The 17,101-nt window shown below is 43.4% G+C and overlaps 1 protein-coding gene across 1 annotated transcript; it reads left to right on the plus strand.

Moving 5' to 3' along the window:
• The first annotated feature begins 1,959 nt into the window (after positions 1–1,959).
• On the plus strand, positions 1,960–16,746 carry LOC113046193 (angiopoietin-related protein 1-like). The gene is made up of 5 exons (XM_026207133.1): positions 1,960–2,039; positions 5,388–6,208; positions 7,168–7,361; positions 15,924–16,194; positions 16,349–16,746. The coding sequence occupies exons 2-5, from the start codon at positions 5,419–5,421 to the stop codon at positions 16,534–16,536; spliced, it is 1,443 nt and encodes a 480-aa protein (XP_026062918.1). The 5' UTR covers positions 1,960–2,039; positions 5,388–5,418; the 3' UTR covers positions 16,537–16,746.
• The last annotated feature ends 355 nt before the right edge of the window (positions 16,747–17,101 follow it).

Consider the following 17,101-nt stretch of genomic DNA (forward strand, 5'->3'; position numbering starts at 1 on the left):
CCCCAAAAAATTAAGTCTCTTATTAAAAAACCACAACTAGATCCTAGTGAACTGGCCAGTTATAGGCCCATTTCAAATCTTCCATTTATGTCAAAATGTTTTGAAAAAGTTGAGTCTGCTCAAATGAGCTCCTTCCTGCAAAAAATTAAAAAAAAACCTGTATGAAGAATTTCAGTCAGGTTTTAGGCCCCACCATAGCACAGAAACTGCACTTGTTAAAATTACAAATGACCTGCTTCTTGCGTCAGATCAAGGCTGCATCTCATTTCTAGTCTTACTTGATCTTAGTGCTGCGTTCGACACCATAGATCATGACATACTCATAAATCGATTACAAAACTATACAGGTATTCAAGGGCAGGCTCTAAGATGGTTTAGATCCTACCTGTCCGATCGCTACCATTTTGTTTATTTAAATGGGGAGTCATGTCATTTATCACCAATAACATATGGAGTGCCACAAGTATCTGTCCTAGGTCCTCTTCTATTTTCGAATATACATGTTGCCCCTTGGTAATATACGGGATTAGTTTGCCCTGTTATGCTGATGATGCTCAACTATATATCTCAACGAGACCAAATGAAACTTTAAATTATCTATAAGTTAACAATGCGTTAAAAATGTAAAAGATTGAATGACCAATAATTTTCACCTATTAAATTTGGATGGAGACAGAGATATTACTTATTAGACCAAAAAAGACTACACAGAATCTTGTAGATTACAATCTGCAACTATACGGATGTACTGTTACTTCCTCTACAGTCAGAAATCTGGGTGTTATATTAGACAGCAATTTGTCTTTTGAAAATAATATTTCACGTGTTACAAAAACTGCATTCTTCCATCTTAGAAACATTGCCAAGCTACGAAACATGTTATCTGTTTCTGATGCAGAAAAGCTAGTTCATGCATTAATGACCTCTAGACTGGACTATTGTAATGCACTTCTAGGTGGTTGTCCTGCTTCGTCAATAAACAAGCTACAGGTAGTCCAAAATGCAACAGCTAGAGTCCTTACCAGGTCAAGAAAATATGATCATATTACCCCAATTTTACAGTCTCTGCACTGGCTACCTATTAAGTTCACTATCAGTTACAAAATATAATTACTTACCTATAAGGCCCTAAATGGTTTAGCTCCTGCGTACCTAACTAGCCTTCTACCACGCTACAACCCATCACGCTCCCCAAGGTCACAAAACGCTGGACTTTTGGTAGTTACAAGTATAGCAAAGTCCACTAAAGGAGGTAGAGCTTTCTCACATTTGGCTCCCAAACTCTGGAATAGCCTTCCTGATAATGTTCGGGGTTCAGACACACTCTCTCTGTTTAAATCTAGATTAAAAACACATCTCTTCCGCCAAGCATTCGAAAAATACATTTCATAATTTGTGACTGCAGTTGTATCTGATCAAATGCACGTTCTTATTCTTTAGCTTGGGTTAAACTTATTAATTTTACTTTGTTGGAACAGCAGCTATGCTAATTATATCTCTATCTATTTCTCTGTTTTGCCACAAGCTCCAGTCTGGATCCAGAACCCCTGAGAAGTGATGATGCCAACCCCTCAGAGGACAGTATTTCATATATTCATTGGATGTTCAAGGCTATTAGGAATTCTTTATGTGTTGAGAGACTTGAGCAATAATTTTGGTTTTATTTTTTACCAATAGTTTATTCATTTTTAGACCAAAATATAGTGCCTCAAACAAAAGAACATTTGTTTTGATTCTTTTTTTTTTTATTTGGTAAGGCAAAAATGGCAGTTTGGCTGAGAAGAATGAGAAAAATGCTGCTCAACAGTGATACTGATCCTTTGAACATGTTTAGAGCTCTGGTAAAAAGTAGAGTGGTTATGGAGTATGTTGAAAGGTCTCTCTCTCTCTCTCTCTCTCTCTCTCTCTCACACACACACACACGCACACACACACACACACACACAGAGCAGTATAAGAGGCAGGCGTCTGCCACTCATCTGCAGAAGGAGAGACTCCAACAGTCGTAGGATTGTCAGTCTGTCAGAAAGAACGCAGAGGTCAGTGACTGGAACTTTATTCTGCTGATTTTACACAACTGGTCTATTCATACTTCTTTTGCTTTTGTAATAGACAAAGAAATTAAAGATTGTATATCTACAATGCTTTATAAAGTAAGAGCTAAAACATTTACTCATTAAAAGCTTAATTCTATTTATTAGTAGTTATTTGGTTCATGCTTCATGACTTTAATACATAGAAAGAAAATCTGATAAAGCATTATAACTATTATGCACTATTAAAACATCTGTAAGTGTATTATGTATAAGCCTCAATCTAGGCTGAAGTGTTACTAAACAAACTGTTGTATCGCATGATCCTCAGAAATCAGAAGAAAGTAGCTTCAGAAGGATGTAATATTATGCGATTGGGTATTTTCCACTGAGACCGCAGATTCTTCATCTAATTCTCAACTTCTGTTACCCTGAGTAACTTTTTCCAATGTTTTGTCTTGGTTTGGAAGTCTGTTTGCATTCTGGTATTGTTGAATAATAATAAAAATGTGCCATTACAAAACTTCTGAAAGGCTGTTTGGTAGAATCACAGTTTTTTTTCCATCAGAGTTCTGTCAAATTCAACTAGTGAAACAAAGTCTGAAAAGTCAGTGTTCATGTTGAATTTGGTTCATATTCTCATAGTAGTCTTATAATATCCACCCCATACGTGCTGTACTGCTGACAATCACAACCCTTCTTTTTTTGCTGCAAATATGGCCTTTTTCATGTGATTGTCCTAATTCAGCAGCAGTTAGGCTCCAAAACTGATCGTGTTACTAAAGCTTCTGAGACTCAAACTGTTATGTAATAATAATAATAATGTTAAAATAGTTCATGTATTCCTATAAGCTAAGAAGCTTTTGATTTACTGCCCCAGGACAGAGAAATACGTTATAGAAAATCTGACCTAACTTATTTTCTTTGACCCAAGATGGTAACAGAACACTTTCCTCACTCCTCCTGTTTTCTTGAATTTGTGTAAGAACACACACTGCTGCCAAAACAGTTTATATAATGGAAAATGCTAAAGCAGCCAGTCCTGAACATTTTCACCAAACCACAGGAATAATGCTGCTCAGTGTTTGTAACATTGGGACTGAATCATCAGTCATGATAGTCCTGCTCTATTTAAGGCTGCATTTCTGCTTGCAACTACATCACCTTCTCCTTTTCTCATTTCTCTCAAAGGCTCAGTGAGCCTGTACTTTTTAAATTCATCTCTAAGTAAATCTGCATTATAGATGCTAAATCATTACTGACGTTTAAAACCCAGTTCTTATAAGTGAAGCAGCATTCAGCAGTTAAATATTGCATATTACATACAGAATATGAACTAGGAATCATTTTGAAGACAAATCTCTATTTTTGAAAGACTCAAATCCATATGTACGCTGAAGATGTCACTCAGTTTATTATATAGAAACCCAACTATTCATGGTTGAGGGGCTTAGAAGGGAAAAACTGGGCCACTAATGAGATGGAAAGCAAATTCACCTGACCCTGAGCTGTGAGGTAGAGTGTGGCGTGACCGGGAAACAAACCACAGAATCAAGTCTGCAGAACTGTCTGGCACCAAATCTACCCTCACACACAAATAGTTCAAATAAACATTCTGTCATCATTTGAGCTTTGTATTTCTGTGAAACACAAAAGATGATGTTGTGCAAAAATGTCTCTGTTTGTTAAACTAAAAATAACACCATCCACCGCAGCTGTCAGATCTCATTTGTGCCTGAGCATATTCAGACTTACACTAGTGTTAATGACGCTAAACACTGTTGACTGATAACAGTGTTGAACAGCACTATTTATACAACACCTTAAAAAAACTGATTCAAAGTGGAACAGATAGATGTAAATAATAAGAAAATCTGGCCTACTCAACCCTGAATTTAAGCCAGTAGAGGAACATTAATAAAAGGAATGTATGGTCCCTGTTTTTAGAATGTGACAGACGCCTTGTGTCTGGATTTTGAATAACTTGCCAGCGAGATGATGTAGATTGGATTACAGTAAAGAATGACTAATTCCAAATCTTTGCTTGGCAGAATATGCTTTAGTTTTGCAATAGAGTCCTGTCAAAGAATTCAAAGATCACTCCAGTTTTGGTACATTTAGAGTGGAACTAACTCTAAAGAAAGAAAGGGGAAAGAAGAGATGGGACAACCTAAAATCATAGAGTTGTTTTATCTTCATTAAGCTGCCAAAAAATGTTCACCATCCAACTCTCACTATAATTAATGCATTTGAACAAGAAGTTAAATGAAAATGTAGTGCCAGGCCTTACTGGAAGGTACAATTGGGAATCGTCAGCATAACAGAGATAATCAAAATAATTTTCCTGAAGAATGTAGCCAAAAAGGAAGTATATAAATGGGGAATAATAAAGGTCCCAAAATTGATCCCTGGGGTAAGCCACACAGTAATACAGCAGATGATGAGGAAAATGTACAAAAAAGGTCCTGTTCACAAGGTAAAAAGCAAGCCCTGTGCAATGCCCTAGATACCTAACATATGACATTAGTGAAGAATATAAAGGTCAGTGGTATCAAATGCCATGCTCAGATCCAACAAAACTAAAGCAGCGCATGAGTTTGAATCCAGAGCAATCACAATATCATTTGTGGTTATATACAGTAGGAATCTAAAACCAGATTGAAACAACCAAAAAGTTAAAAGATTTTTAAAAGACAAAAATATTTTCAAACACATTTCTTTCTGCTGCAGAATCAAGTACACAACTGCATGTTTAAATCTAGCTGGCACAAAAAACTTTGACTAGAGATATATCTTTACTACAGCTGTCACCATATGACTAATAATAGAATAAACATGTTTAATATCCAACAATAACAATATCAATCTTGGAGCCAGAACACTTAGACAGCATTAGCTAACTGGACAGGTTAAAAATCTAATTTAGAATAGCACAAAGTTAGGAACTGTTGGATTAAGGGAGAGAAAGGGTGAGAGCAGTCAGATTCAAACACAACTGGATAGTGGTCAAACATATATGGCTCAATAACCTTCTAAAATCTTCTCAAAAAACAAAAAACAAAAACAAAAAAACCCTAACATACAAGGTCTAGTGTATGACCACAGTTGGACTGGTGTTAAAATCCCCAAGAATCAATTGGCTGTTAGCACAAGTCACCAATTTTGGAGCTTGACAAAAATGTTGCCATTGCATGAAAACATAGCATGAATATTGTTTACAGACCCTAATTTTTGGAATTAAATGTATAATGATGAATTATAATTTACGATAATGATTGTAATTATTGTGTTACCATCCAACCCTGTCAAATCACAGTCTACTGTATATGACTCTGTGCTGTTGTTTTGTCTCAGGGTTCATGGGTCAGATCTCCTCTCTGCTGCTATGAGTCCTCATACCTGGATCTTTTGTGCCCTTCTCTGTTTCCTCACTTTTGAACGGAGCAAGAGTGCATATAAAGGGCCTTTCCTGAGCCGAAAGCGGAGACTGGTAGAGGATGCAGCCGATGGGGCCCAGAGGAAGTGCTCTTATACATTCTTGGTCCCAGAGCAGAGGATCACGGGGCCGATCTGTGCCAGCCAGAGCCCTTCTGTGCCAGATAAAGAGCGCGTGACAAAGTTGGATATAGCTGACGTCCGGGAGCTCCTGAGCAAGCAGAGACGTGAAACGGACACGCTCCGGATGATTGTGGACGTGGATGGAAACATGGTCAATGAAATGAAACTTTTACGCAAAGAGTCACGCAACATGAACTCCCGCGTCACCCAGCTGTACATGCAGCTGCTGCACGAAATCATTCGCAAGCGTGATAATTCACTGGAGCTGGCGCAGCTGGAGGCACGGATCCTCAACAGCACGGCCGAGGCACTGAGGCTGTCCGCTCTCTACAGGGAGCTGGAGGTGCGCTTCTCCTCGCTGGCCGCGCTGGTCAATAGCCAGTCACTTCTGATCGCAACTTTGGAGGAGCGATGTCTGCAGGTGTATGGAAATCACAGACGAGAGCCGCTGCCTCCACCTCTTGTGCAGGTCGTACCTGAGAACATCCCTGTGTATGTTCCTCGCTTCTCCAATGAGATCCAGAAGAGTCAAAGCTGGCCCATTCCAGAGGACAGGAGTCCCAGAACGGCTCCGGCACCCACAGGAGGTTCTCCCCAGGGGAACGTCAGCTTGGAGGGTAATGAAGCTATTACACAGCAAAACACACAGCATCTGTGTTTGCCAACCGAAACTCTCATCATTTCCACTATTTGAAAATGTATTGTATGAATGAAAATGAAAATGTATGAAAATGTAACATTAACACTCATATGCACACCAAACACATTACATTTAAAGAATTAGTTTAAGCAGTAGAATCGTCCTGAAATACCAGAGGCTGCTGTATCAGGACTGTATTTCTAGGACCCTTGTTTATTTGTAACAGTGCCACCAAGTCAATTCTACTCCATCAGTCCTGTTTCTAACCTGAAACAAACAGGTGCAAAGACTAGACCCATTAGTTTTATATTTTAAATAGTCTTCTCATCTCATTTCTGTTTTTTGTAGTTGTTGTTCTTTATGTTAGAGAAGCACAGCCATTTGTTACTTTGATGTGCAAGGCTTTTGGTGTTTGTAGCTTCCAGTTATTTTAGCTCTGCAAAACTCTGTTAAGATGTTTGCTGTTCCACAAGTTTATTGTTCTGGGACATGCAAAATAATCAGACAATATAAATTTCAAACTTATGTACCTCAAAGAGTAGAGAAATGTCAAGTTGCTTGCAATGTCAAGTTCATCAGTTCAATTCCCAGGGAAAACTAATAAAATGTTTACTTAGAATGAATTGGATAAAAAAATTGCCAATTGAATAAATGTAAATCAAGAGCATATCAGAAATGTGCAATATGTAACATACAAAAGCCCAGTGGGACAATAAAACATTTAAACCATAGGCCTGTGAAGAATATTACTCAGTCAAGAAAACTGAGCTAGTTCTCTCTAGTTAGCCGCTAACCTTAAACACATTAACAGATATCTGGTAATCTAAATCTGAAAGGCAGAAGACCATAACTGAAGATATATGTCAGTATTTTAGAGCTCTACTGATGCTGATCAGTGGCTTGTGTTCACTCACTTGTGTGTGCTGGTGTCTCGAGGTCCCTTTCGGGACTGTCTTCAGGTGATGCAGGCTGGACACTCCACCAGTGGGACGTATCTTCTGAAGCCGGACGGGACGGAAACAGCTGTACATGCCTGGTGTGAGCATGACGTGGACAGAGGTGGCTGGACGCTTATCCAGAGGAGGAAAGATGGATCTGTAAACTTCTTCAGGAACTGGGACAGCTATAAGGTAGCGATGTCTGATTCACAATGAATCACTCTTTTGGACCAGTTGTTTTGAATGATTCGGTCAACATTACATTGTCATTAAAAACAGAGACATAATTGTCAATATTACAATGAAAATGTCACCGGATCTGCGCATCCTCTCTTGATCTCGAAGCGCACTCCGGTGCTTCTTCGCTTCATGAGGAGAATGATATATCTCTTGGGTCTTCGGCCATGGGCAGCCCGCCTCTGAGCGTTCCTCTCGTGAGAGGAAATCGGTTGAGGAACTGCTCAAGGAGTCTGCGACCAAGCAGATGACTCATGCCATTGGCCGATCAATGTCAGCTTTAGTCAGCACGGAGAGGCATCTGTGGTTTAATATGGGGTTAAGTGAGGTTAACTAAAGTTCGGGAGCAGGGCCACGCCTCAAACAATCACCTGACTTCCAAACCTCCATATATACCGGGCCACCTCACACCACGCTGCTAGTCTCGTTCTCGAGAAGGACAGGTGTACTTGCCTGGTCTGAACGGCGTGCTGTTTGATTCATCGTCACTGACGACACTCGACGATCACCTCTCATCATTCTGATCACAGTCTCTTTCAGAGCGTTCGCGTTCGATCGTCCACATTCTGGGCCTCGAGCGCCCACTCACACACTCATCTCTGGCGGATCCTGAGCCCAACCTCCTTGCTCTCCGTCAGTGAGATCCGCGGGCAGAATTCGCCATCTTCATTAGCGCGGTGAACGCCGAAACTGAATTCCCGCTCCCGTCGCAGCCGCTCGCTCACGCTTCCTCAGCGCTCTCATTGCACGTCTTCTAGAATCCAGAGCCGAGGACAACTGAACCACGGGTCGCCTTCAACACGCTCTTAAATCCAAGGTATACAGTTTAATTGTGCAGATAACAAACAGTTATTTCAACTATATTGAGTTCAATTAAACTTCTGTCATAACAAACTTTGAGCCCCCCAGCACTTCCGGCAACTCTACTCTCCGTCACACGTGACGTCACAGGAATTCTCCTCCACAGCATCAAACCACAGTGCCCCCTAGTGGCAGGCAAGACGTAATTCCACCTACTCTCATTCAACCGATCTCTCTTCTCTACGCTCACATTTCATTCATAACTCCTCTCACAAACATCCTTTCATCCCAACATCTATTCCTATACCCTTCCTTTCAGCTGATTAAAGCAATACGGCTCACAGCCCAAAGACATGCAGGCTGGTCAAATTGAACAGTCTAAATTGTTCCCCCCTTGACTCGTATGTATTAAAGACTTGTGCACGGATTGATTTTATGTATTAACTGATTTTGCCATGACATATAGCCTCATATGCTGGTATGGCTTAATAAGTAAATAGAAACTATCAGAAATATGGCTCCATGTTTTCTAATAATTTTCTACAGCTACTTCTAAATTCCAGATGCCCATTCACTGTCTCACGCCACCCAAAACTAAAGGAGTGACAGGTCTTCTGTATTCTTTAGTCTTCACTCATGCAGACCAGCCGGTCTCCCTTCAACCTCCACTTCTATTTAAATCTTCTTTTCATTCACTACCTCCCAACCTCCCTCCCTCCCCGCATCTTGCAACATGCCCCACTCACAAACATCCTTTCATCCCAACATACTTTTTCCACCCTAACTTCAGCTGTTTACAGGAATATGGCCCTGTGTTTCTAATTATCTAACTAATATGACAAGCACCGTGTCATAATGTTGTTACTTCTGCCCAAATAGCATTGTTAAATCTGCAGCTATCACCACCGCCACCCCCACAGCGGTACCTCAGGTGGATGACCTCACAACTAACAACAGCACCACCTCTACAGTGCCCAGCGGTCGAGCCTGCAGTTAACTACAGCACCACCAGAAGCGCCTCAGGTGAAGTGATCATTTAGCTACAACAGCACCGCCATCAGCGCCTCAGGTGAAATGATCATACAGCTTCAACAACACCACCAGCAGCGCCTCAGGTGAAACGATCATACAGCTACAACAGCACCGCCATCAGCGCCTCAGGTGGAATGATCATTCAGCTACAACAGCACCGCCACCAGCGCCTCAGGCGAAACGATCATACAGCTACAACAGCACCGCCATCAGCGCCTCAGGTGGAACGATCATACAGCTACAACAGCACCGCCACCAGCGCCTCAGGCGAAACGATCATACAGCTACATCAGCACCGCCATCAGCGCCTCAGGTGAAACGATCATACAGCTACAAGAACACCGCCACCAGCGCCTCAGGCAAATCGATCATTCAGCTACAACAGCACCACCACCAGCGCCTCAGGCGAAACGATCATACAGCTACAACAGCACCGCCATCAGCGCCTCAGGTGGAACGATCATACAGCTACAACAGCACCGCCACCAGCGCCTCAGGTGAAACGATCATACAGCTACATCAGCACCGCCATCAACGCCTTAGGTGGAACGATCATACAGCTACAAGAGCACCGCCAGCAGTGCCTCAGATGGAACGATCATACAGCTACAATAGCACCGCCATCAGCGCCTCAGGTGGAACGATCATACAGCTACAACAGCACCGCCATCAGCGCCTCAGGTGGAACGATCATACAGCTACAACAGCACCACCAGCAGCGCCTCAGGCAAAAGATCATACAGCTACAACAGACCTCCACCTAGACCTCAGCGGAAGGGCCCGCAGCCATCTGCACCACCTCAGCAGCGCCTCAAGTGGACGAACATGCTCCTAACAACAGCATTGTTACCTTATTCAGGCTAAGATTAGTCAGTGAGAGCGCACAGTCCTAAGTGCATGTGTAAGACTGCTGACTGTTTCTATAGCAACCAGGAAGCTCCTAATAGCAACTCCAGAGACGTGCGTTTTTTGGCTCTTTCATTCAGAAGGTGGGGCTTCCTGGGATTAAGCGACCTATTGAGCATTGCATGTTCTATACTGTTGCTCACACAGACCAGCCGGTCTCCTTCAACCTCCAATTCCATTTCCAAACCTCTTTCCATTTCAACCCCTCGCTGCATCTTGCAACACACCCCACTCACAAACATCCTTTCATCCCAACATCCCTTCTTCCACCCCTTCTTCTCTCCCTACCTTCCCTACCTCCTCCCCCCTCCTATCCTCTCATCCCAACATCCCTTCTTCCACCCTTCCTCTCTCCCTACCTTCCCTACCTCCTCCCCCCTCCTATCCTCTCATCCCAACATCCCTTCTTCCCCCTTCCTCTTTCCCTACCTTCCCTACCCCCACCCCCTCCCATACCCTCTCATCCTCAACCCCTCCCCCACTCAAGACATCCTTTCATCCCATCATCCTTTCTTCAGCCACTGTCAGGGCAGCCTCTCTTCTACAGGCGCCTCCACACCTGTGCATTCCGTGATGGAGCCACGTGAGAAACTCCTGCTCTCATAACCCTACGATACCAGCAGACTGACTTGCAAAGCACCTCCGCACTCCTATCAAGAACCTGACATAGTCGACAGGCCACTAGCTAGAAGAGCTGTATACGGATGCAATACCCTAAGTAGACTTCAGCAGTTAATATGGTGGTTGCCCGGTTGATTCTGAACAGCCTCCGGAATTCAGTTTCTACAATTCACAGTCAAGAGCAGTCTCCACAGCATTATGAAATGTGTCCCATAGTCATAATATAACATTCTTAGGGGTTTGAATAGTCCGATTCTACTCATCTGCTCAGACGATGCAGTAGAAATTGGAAACATAAACAAGGGACGATTATGTTTGGCAGTTATGCAATTCATGCATAGGCCAACTTAATCTACCTCTCCGGCCAGAACTGTCTCAAAGCTTCCTTCCCATCAACCGACCCACTGTATATCTTCAACTTAACATCTCAGTCTCATTCCTCTTTGCGATTGCCCAGCTTCTCTCTTTCCAACACATTCATATTTAAAGGCTTTCGAAAAACAGAAACCCATGTTAACCATCTAACTCCTGAACTAATCAGCCTCTGCATCCTCTCCGTACGAACAGGCTTACTGAGCTCACATATCTCAACTCTTCCCAACTTTGGGGGTCCTCATTGTCTGGCCTAAATATACGCTAGAGATGGTACCCCCACCCTGAGTCTCCCTGAGCCATCAATTCAAGATTCCCTGATCAACCTGACCATCATCCCATTCCCTCGACCCCTTCATCCTCTTTCTACTCTTCCCCAGTTGCATAGCTGGTTTGTGGCGTGGTCCTAGCTAGTGAAATGAGGTTAACTAAAGTTTGGGAGCAGGGCCACGCCTCAAACAATCACCTGACTTCCAAACCTCCATATATACCGGGCCACCTCACACCACTCTGCTAGTCTCGTTCTCGAGAACCCACCCTTCCCCCCCTTTCTCATCCATTCAACCAACCTTATCCCACATTATATTTCTATCAGGTTGTATCAGGGGGTCCTCATTGTCTGGCCTAAATATACGCTAGAGACGGTACCCCCACCCTGAGTCTCCCTGAGCCATCAATTCAAGATTCCCTGATCAACCTGACCATCATCCCATTCCCTCGACCGCTTCATCCTCTTTCTACTCTTCCCCAGTTGCATAGCTGGTTTGTGGCGTCGTCCTAGCTAGTGAATTGGCAAACGTTTGTTTCTTTTAGACTCTCCTATTTCTCCATCGGGCCTGTTTGGCGATTTGGTTAATACGGTTGTCAACAGGTTTAGGGAGGTGAAGAAACATGAAGAAGCGTTCGTTCAGATCCTTCCTCGCCGCACGCAAAGGGAGGGGCCGTCATCCACCCAGCCTGGCCCCAGTCCTTCAAAAACCAGGGAGGTTAAGAAGCAGAGCATAGCAAACCGTGCCCCCCCTCATAGAGATTGGGGATAGGTTCGCCATGCTCAGCAACCTCCCAGGCCAGACATCAGGACTGTCCTTGATAAGAAGAGGAAGTCCTGATGCTCTGGCGCCCTTGCTGGTGGAGTAGTCCCTCACGGGAATGTTGCATGCTTGAGATCATTTCGCCCCACCCTGTTACCCTCACAAAACTCCTCCATCCCCGCCACTTTGTGTGATTCGGGGGGAGGTGATTTCCAACGAGGTATTAGATAAAAACATCAAAATCGGAATTTCAGGGCGCAGCAATCTCCAATGAGCTATTTTCTCAGTTACTGCCTGGAAACTAGTGGTGCTAAGGGGCTCGCTACCTCTACAGAGGTCTCTAGAGCAGCTAGCACAGTCGTCCCCTGCCAGTCCGCCGCCTTCAGGGCACTAAGCTAGTGGCTCTTGGCACATGAGGAAGTGGTTGCTGAGCTTCGTCAAGACATGAATTTGTCTCATGGGGAGGGGCCATTGGCACTGTATTGAACGGTGCACGTCTCTCCACAGTGCCTTCAGGAGACCATTCGGCCAACCCTGCCGGTGTTTCAGGCGCAGCAATCTCCAGTGAGCGTATCTCTCAGTTACCTCCTGGAAACTAGTGGTGCTAAGAGGCTCACTACCTCTACAGAGGTCTCTAGAGCAGCTAGTACGGTCTTCCCCTGCCAGTCCACCGATTCAGGGCACTGAGCTAGTGTCTCTAGGCGCACAAGGGAGTGTTCACCCCTCCCCGTTACACTCACAAAACCTGGAAAAAAAGACATGGAACATCTAACATCCTCTTAAAAGGAAATGTTAAAATTGGTACCACTCTCAGAGAGTCTGGCAGAGTAGAACTTCTGGCAGGCATTTCTGCATGGGTATTGAGCACAGTACGGATAGGATACAGGATCCAATATATTCGTCAGCCTCCACGTTTCAACAGCGTGGTCTCCACGTCCGTGAAACCGGAGCTGATGCAGGTACTGTCTTGAGAGCTACAGACTCTCTGGGCAAAGAGGCCATAGAACATGTTCCCCATCCAAGGAGAGAGTTGGGCTATTACAGCAGATACTTCCTGGTTCCCAAAAAGGGTGGGGGAGTGCGCCCAATCTTGGGTCTTTTAGGCTTAAACCGTACAGTCAGTGCGTTTAAGTGAAATATGTTAACCGTCAAGACTGTTGTGTCGCAAATTCGACATTTGACTGGCTGTCATGTCCTAGTACGGGTGGACAACACCAGGTTACATTCCAGGGCATATGAACAGACACTAGCGATGGGGGAATGGAAACTCCATCCAGGCGTAGTGAAACAGATTTGGAAAAAAAATTACGAAGCAGAGGTGGACCTCTTCGCCTCCCATTAGACAGCGCAATGTCCCCTACTTCTCTCTGAGTCAACCAGACCCCCCACCCCCCCCCCCCCCGGGTCTGGATGTGATGGTGCACACATGGCCCAAAATGCGCCTTTATGCGTTTCCTCCAGTCTTCTTGCTCTCCATGCCCTGCTACCTGCTACTCTTAAGGTTTATGTGGCTGCTCTTTCGGCTTGCCACGCCTTGATTGAAGGGATGACACTCGGGAGACACCCTCTGCTCTCTCGCTTCCTTCGTCGGGCCAGACGACTGATGCCTACAGTGAAAACCAAGATGCCTTCTTGGGACTTAGCTATAGTTCTCGAGGGTCTGGTTGAAACCCCTATGAAACTTTAGAATCAGCATCTGATAAGACTTCTGATTCTAAAATGTTTTTTTCTCATGGCAATAGGGGGCGCCCCTTACAACAGGTTTGTGATGGGGCAGGTTAGTCCTCTCCGCACACATTCCTAAGATTTTATAGTTTGGATGTCCATGCTACTCTGGGCTCTCATGTCCTTGAGTCAACATCACAAACTAATATCTGAGGCCTTCTTGTGGTTTGATAGCACACCTTCAAAACCTTAGGGGTCCAGGCATTTTTCAAGCACGGCGGCATGGGTATTCTCATTCCCAATGCGCTGAGCAGTGCAGCATCAACTGAAGCTTTCGAAAGGAACGTTCCCGGTTACTTAACTGTAACCTTGTTCCCTGAGAAAGCGGAATGAGATGCTGCGTTGCATTGCCGTACTGAATATGTCCCAGGACTGCTCTTCAGACAAAAATTCCTGTTGATGCACCTGTGGCTTATCTATTTATAGCCCCGTGTTGCGGGCACGCACCCCGATGACGTCATCAACCGAGGCTATATTACAACCGGGTCAATTCTATCGACGTGTTACACACATTATTCACAGCTGGTCACAAATAAGACATTTCCCAATGCGCTGAGCAGCGCAGCATCTCATTCTGCTTTCTCAGGGAACAAGGTTACAGTTAACCCTAACCTAACCCTAACCCCTAAGGTCCAGATTTTTTTTAAGAAAGCTTCATTTTACCCAGTCCCATGCACAATATTATATTATGACCTATATTATGATTTTAGCATGCTGCGAAATTTGTTAACATGCAGTTTTGAACATAAGCATTGCCTATCCAGCTTCTCATATATGGGTTTTCTAACGTAGTAGGTATGATGTGAAACTATGGTTCAACAAAACAGCTCAAAACATGGCCACAGTCACATATTGAGTGCGTGTTTTAGCACCAGTTGCGAGATATTTCATTTTAAAATGTATTTTACTCTAAAACTTCCACAAAACATGCTATAAGACACATTATATCAATGCTGCAGAAACTTTACCACAAGCACATGTTTTCAGTGAGCCTGGGTTGCTTGTTCAACCTTCTAATATTCACAAATGAACAAAACTTTTTAAGCCTAAAGGCAATTGGCTAAACAACAATCAAACAAACTACACCACAGTCACATGACTTCAACATCACCAGCATTAAACTTTGACAAATATTTCTGAAAGTTTGTGTAAGAATATTTTGATTTGAAACACAGTGACTAGAGAGTAGATAAGTTCATCTGTATGGCATTCAGACACTTAAGACAAGTAAAATCTTTAAAAAAAATCATGATGTATTTTATGCCATAGAATAAAACATGGAAATATCTTGATCTTGTGTTCAACACAGACCTCATTTCAGGCATTTACCCCAAAATCCATCATTTAAAAGAAAAAAAAAGGAAAAAGAAAAAACTGACTTCATGATGATGGAACTGGAGGTGCTAAACTGCAAGTGGTTTCCAAGTTTTGGCATACAAAAACATCTCATACCCGCAGCCCTCTATACAGACAGTTGAACGATTATATGAGTTAGACCTCTATGATTTTCTTCAGCAAGCAGACCTCTGTGAGTAGCTCTCAGAGAATCAGACTGACGTTGTTGGTGAACGTGTCTCAGAGAAACACTAGTAATGAGGGTGAAGACTTTGGAGCCCCTAAACAGCTGGATCTGGTTCTCAGGATCTGCAAGTCACGTCCATTTGTTTTGATTGCATTCATATCCGTGTGCCAATGGTTCTTTCATTCTGAGCCCCCACACACTCACACAACCACACACACACACACACACACACACACACACAGCAAAGCCTCCTAAACATCATACACTTTCCAGCTGCAGGTGTGTTTGTGCAGTAACTAAACTCACGCAAGCTTTAGTGAAATAATAACAATCATCTGCAGTATGTGCTGAAATCAGAAGGGATGTCTTTAACCTCCCTCATCAGCCCAAAGCCCCATTGTTCAATGAAGCCTGAGGTTATTTTTGTATTTCTGGTATTTTAAAGGTAAAATGCAGTGGTAAAAGCAGTAAAAAGCTACGTTCAGCTCTCTTTTTCTTGTCCTCCAGAAAGGCTTTGGTGATGTGGATGGGGAACACTGGCTGGGTCTGGAAACCATCTATAACCTGGGTAAACAAGAAGACTACAAGCTGCTGGTGGAGCTGGAGGACTGGATGGGGAAGAAGGTTTACGCGGCCTACAGCAGCTTCTACCTGGAGCCGGAGAGCCAGTCGTACCGTCTGCGTCTGGGAACCTACCAGGGCAACGCTGGAGATTCACTGAGCAGCCACAACGGCAAACAGTTCACCACGCTGGACCACGACAACGACGCATTCTCAGGTGATCCTTCACCACACGTGAGATCGTCCATCACATGTCATTATAAACCCAGGGTCACTGTGGCTCATTCAAACTGTTTTCCAGTGCAAATATCTAAACATTCATAAATAAAGAAACATGAATTGAGTGATATTGATTCTCGATTGTCTCTCAGGTAACTGTGCTCACTTCCACAAGGCTGGCTGGTGGTACAGCGCCTGCGGTCAGGCCAATCTGAACGGTGTGTGGTACTCCGGAGGAGTGTATCGCAGCCGCTTCCAGGACGGCATCTTCTGGGCCGACTATGGAGGGGGCTTTTACTCCATGAAGTCTGTCCGGATGATGATCAGACCCATCGACTGAAGCTGACTGATTTACAAATGATGTGATAGAGAAACAAATGAAAGTGTATCATCGCTGAAACTTTATTTCAGTCTTCTCAGTGTCATGCTTTGAGCACATTTTACATTGTCCAAAACAATGTTTGATAAGGTTTTTTTTTTTTTTATGATTAGAAATAAATCCTAAAAAGACATCTGTGATGACTACACGGCAACAAGTGTTACATTTAAGTGCTATGTTAAGGAGCTATTTCTACATAATTTAACCCATAAAAAATAAGTTTGTTGGTATAAATGAATGTATTTAGGTTAATTCAGTAATGTATTTTTTTTTTTTTTTTTTTTTTTTTGCAATGCATCATGAGCTTTCCAGTGGGAACGTAATTTAATAAGATTTTGATTTAACATCAGAAGCTTCGTTTAAAGGTTTTGCTGCTTTCTATCATTCTCTCAATCGGATCAAACACAGAGACTCGTTCAAACATGGATTTAAAACACATTTAGGTGAAACACAGCCCTCCATACACCACAGTTTCTCCCACCTCACGTTTATTTTGGTGGCTTTTTAGACGTTACGGGGCAGAAGA

The sequence above is a fragment of the Carassius auratus genome, chromosome 27, assembly GCF_003368295.1.
Source record: "Carassius auratus strain Wakin chromosome 27, ASM336829v1, whole genome shotgun sequence".
NCBI classification, from domain to species: Eukaryota; Metazoa; Chordata; class Actinopteri; order Cypriniformes; family Cyprinidae; genus Carassius; species Carassius auratus.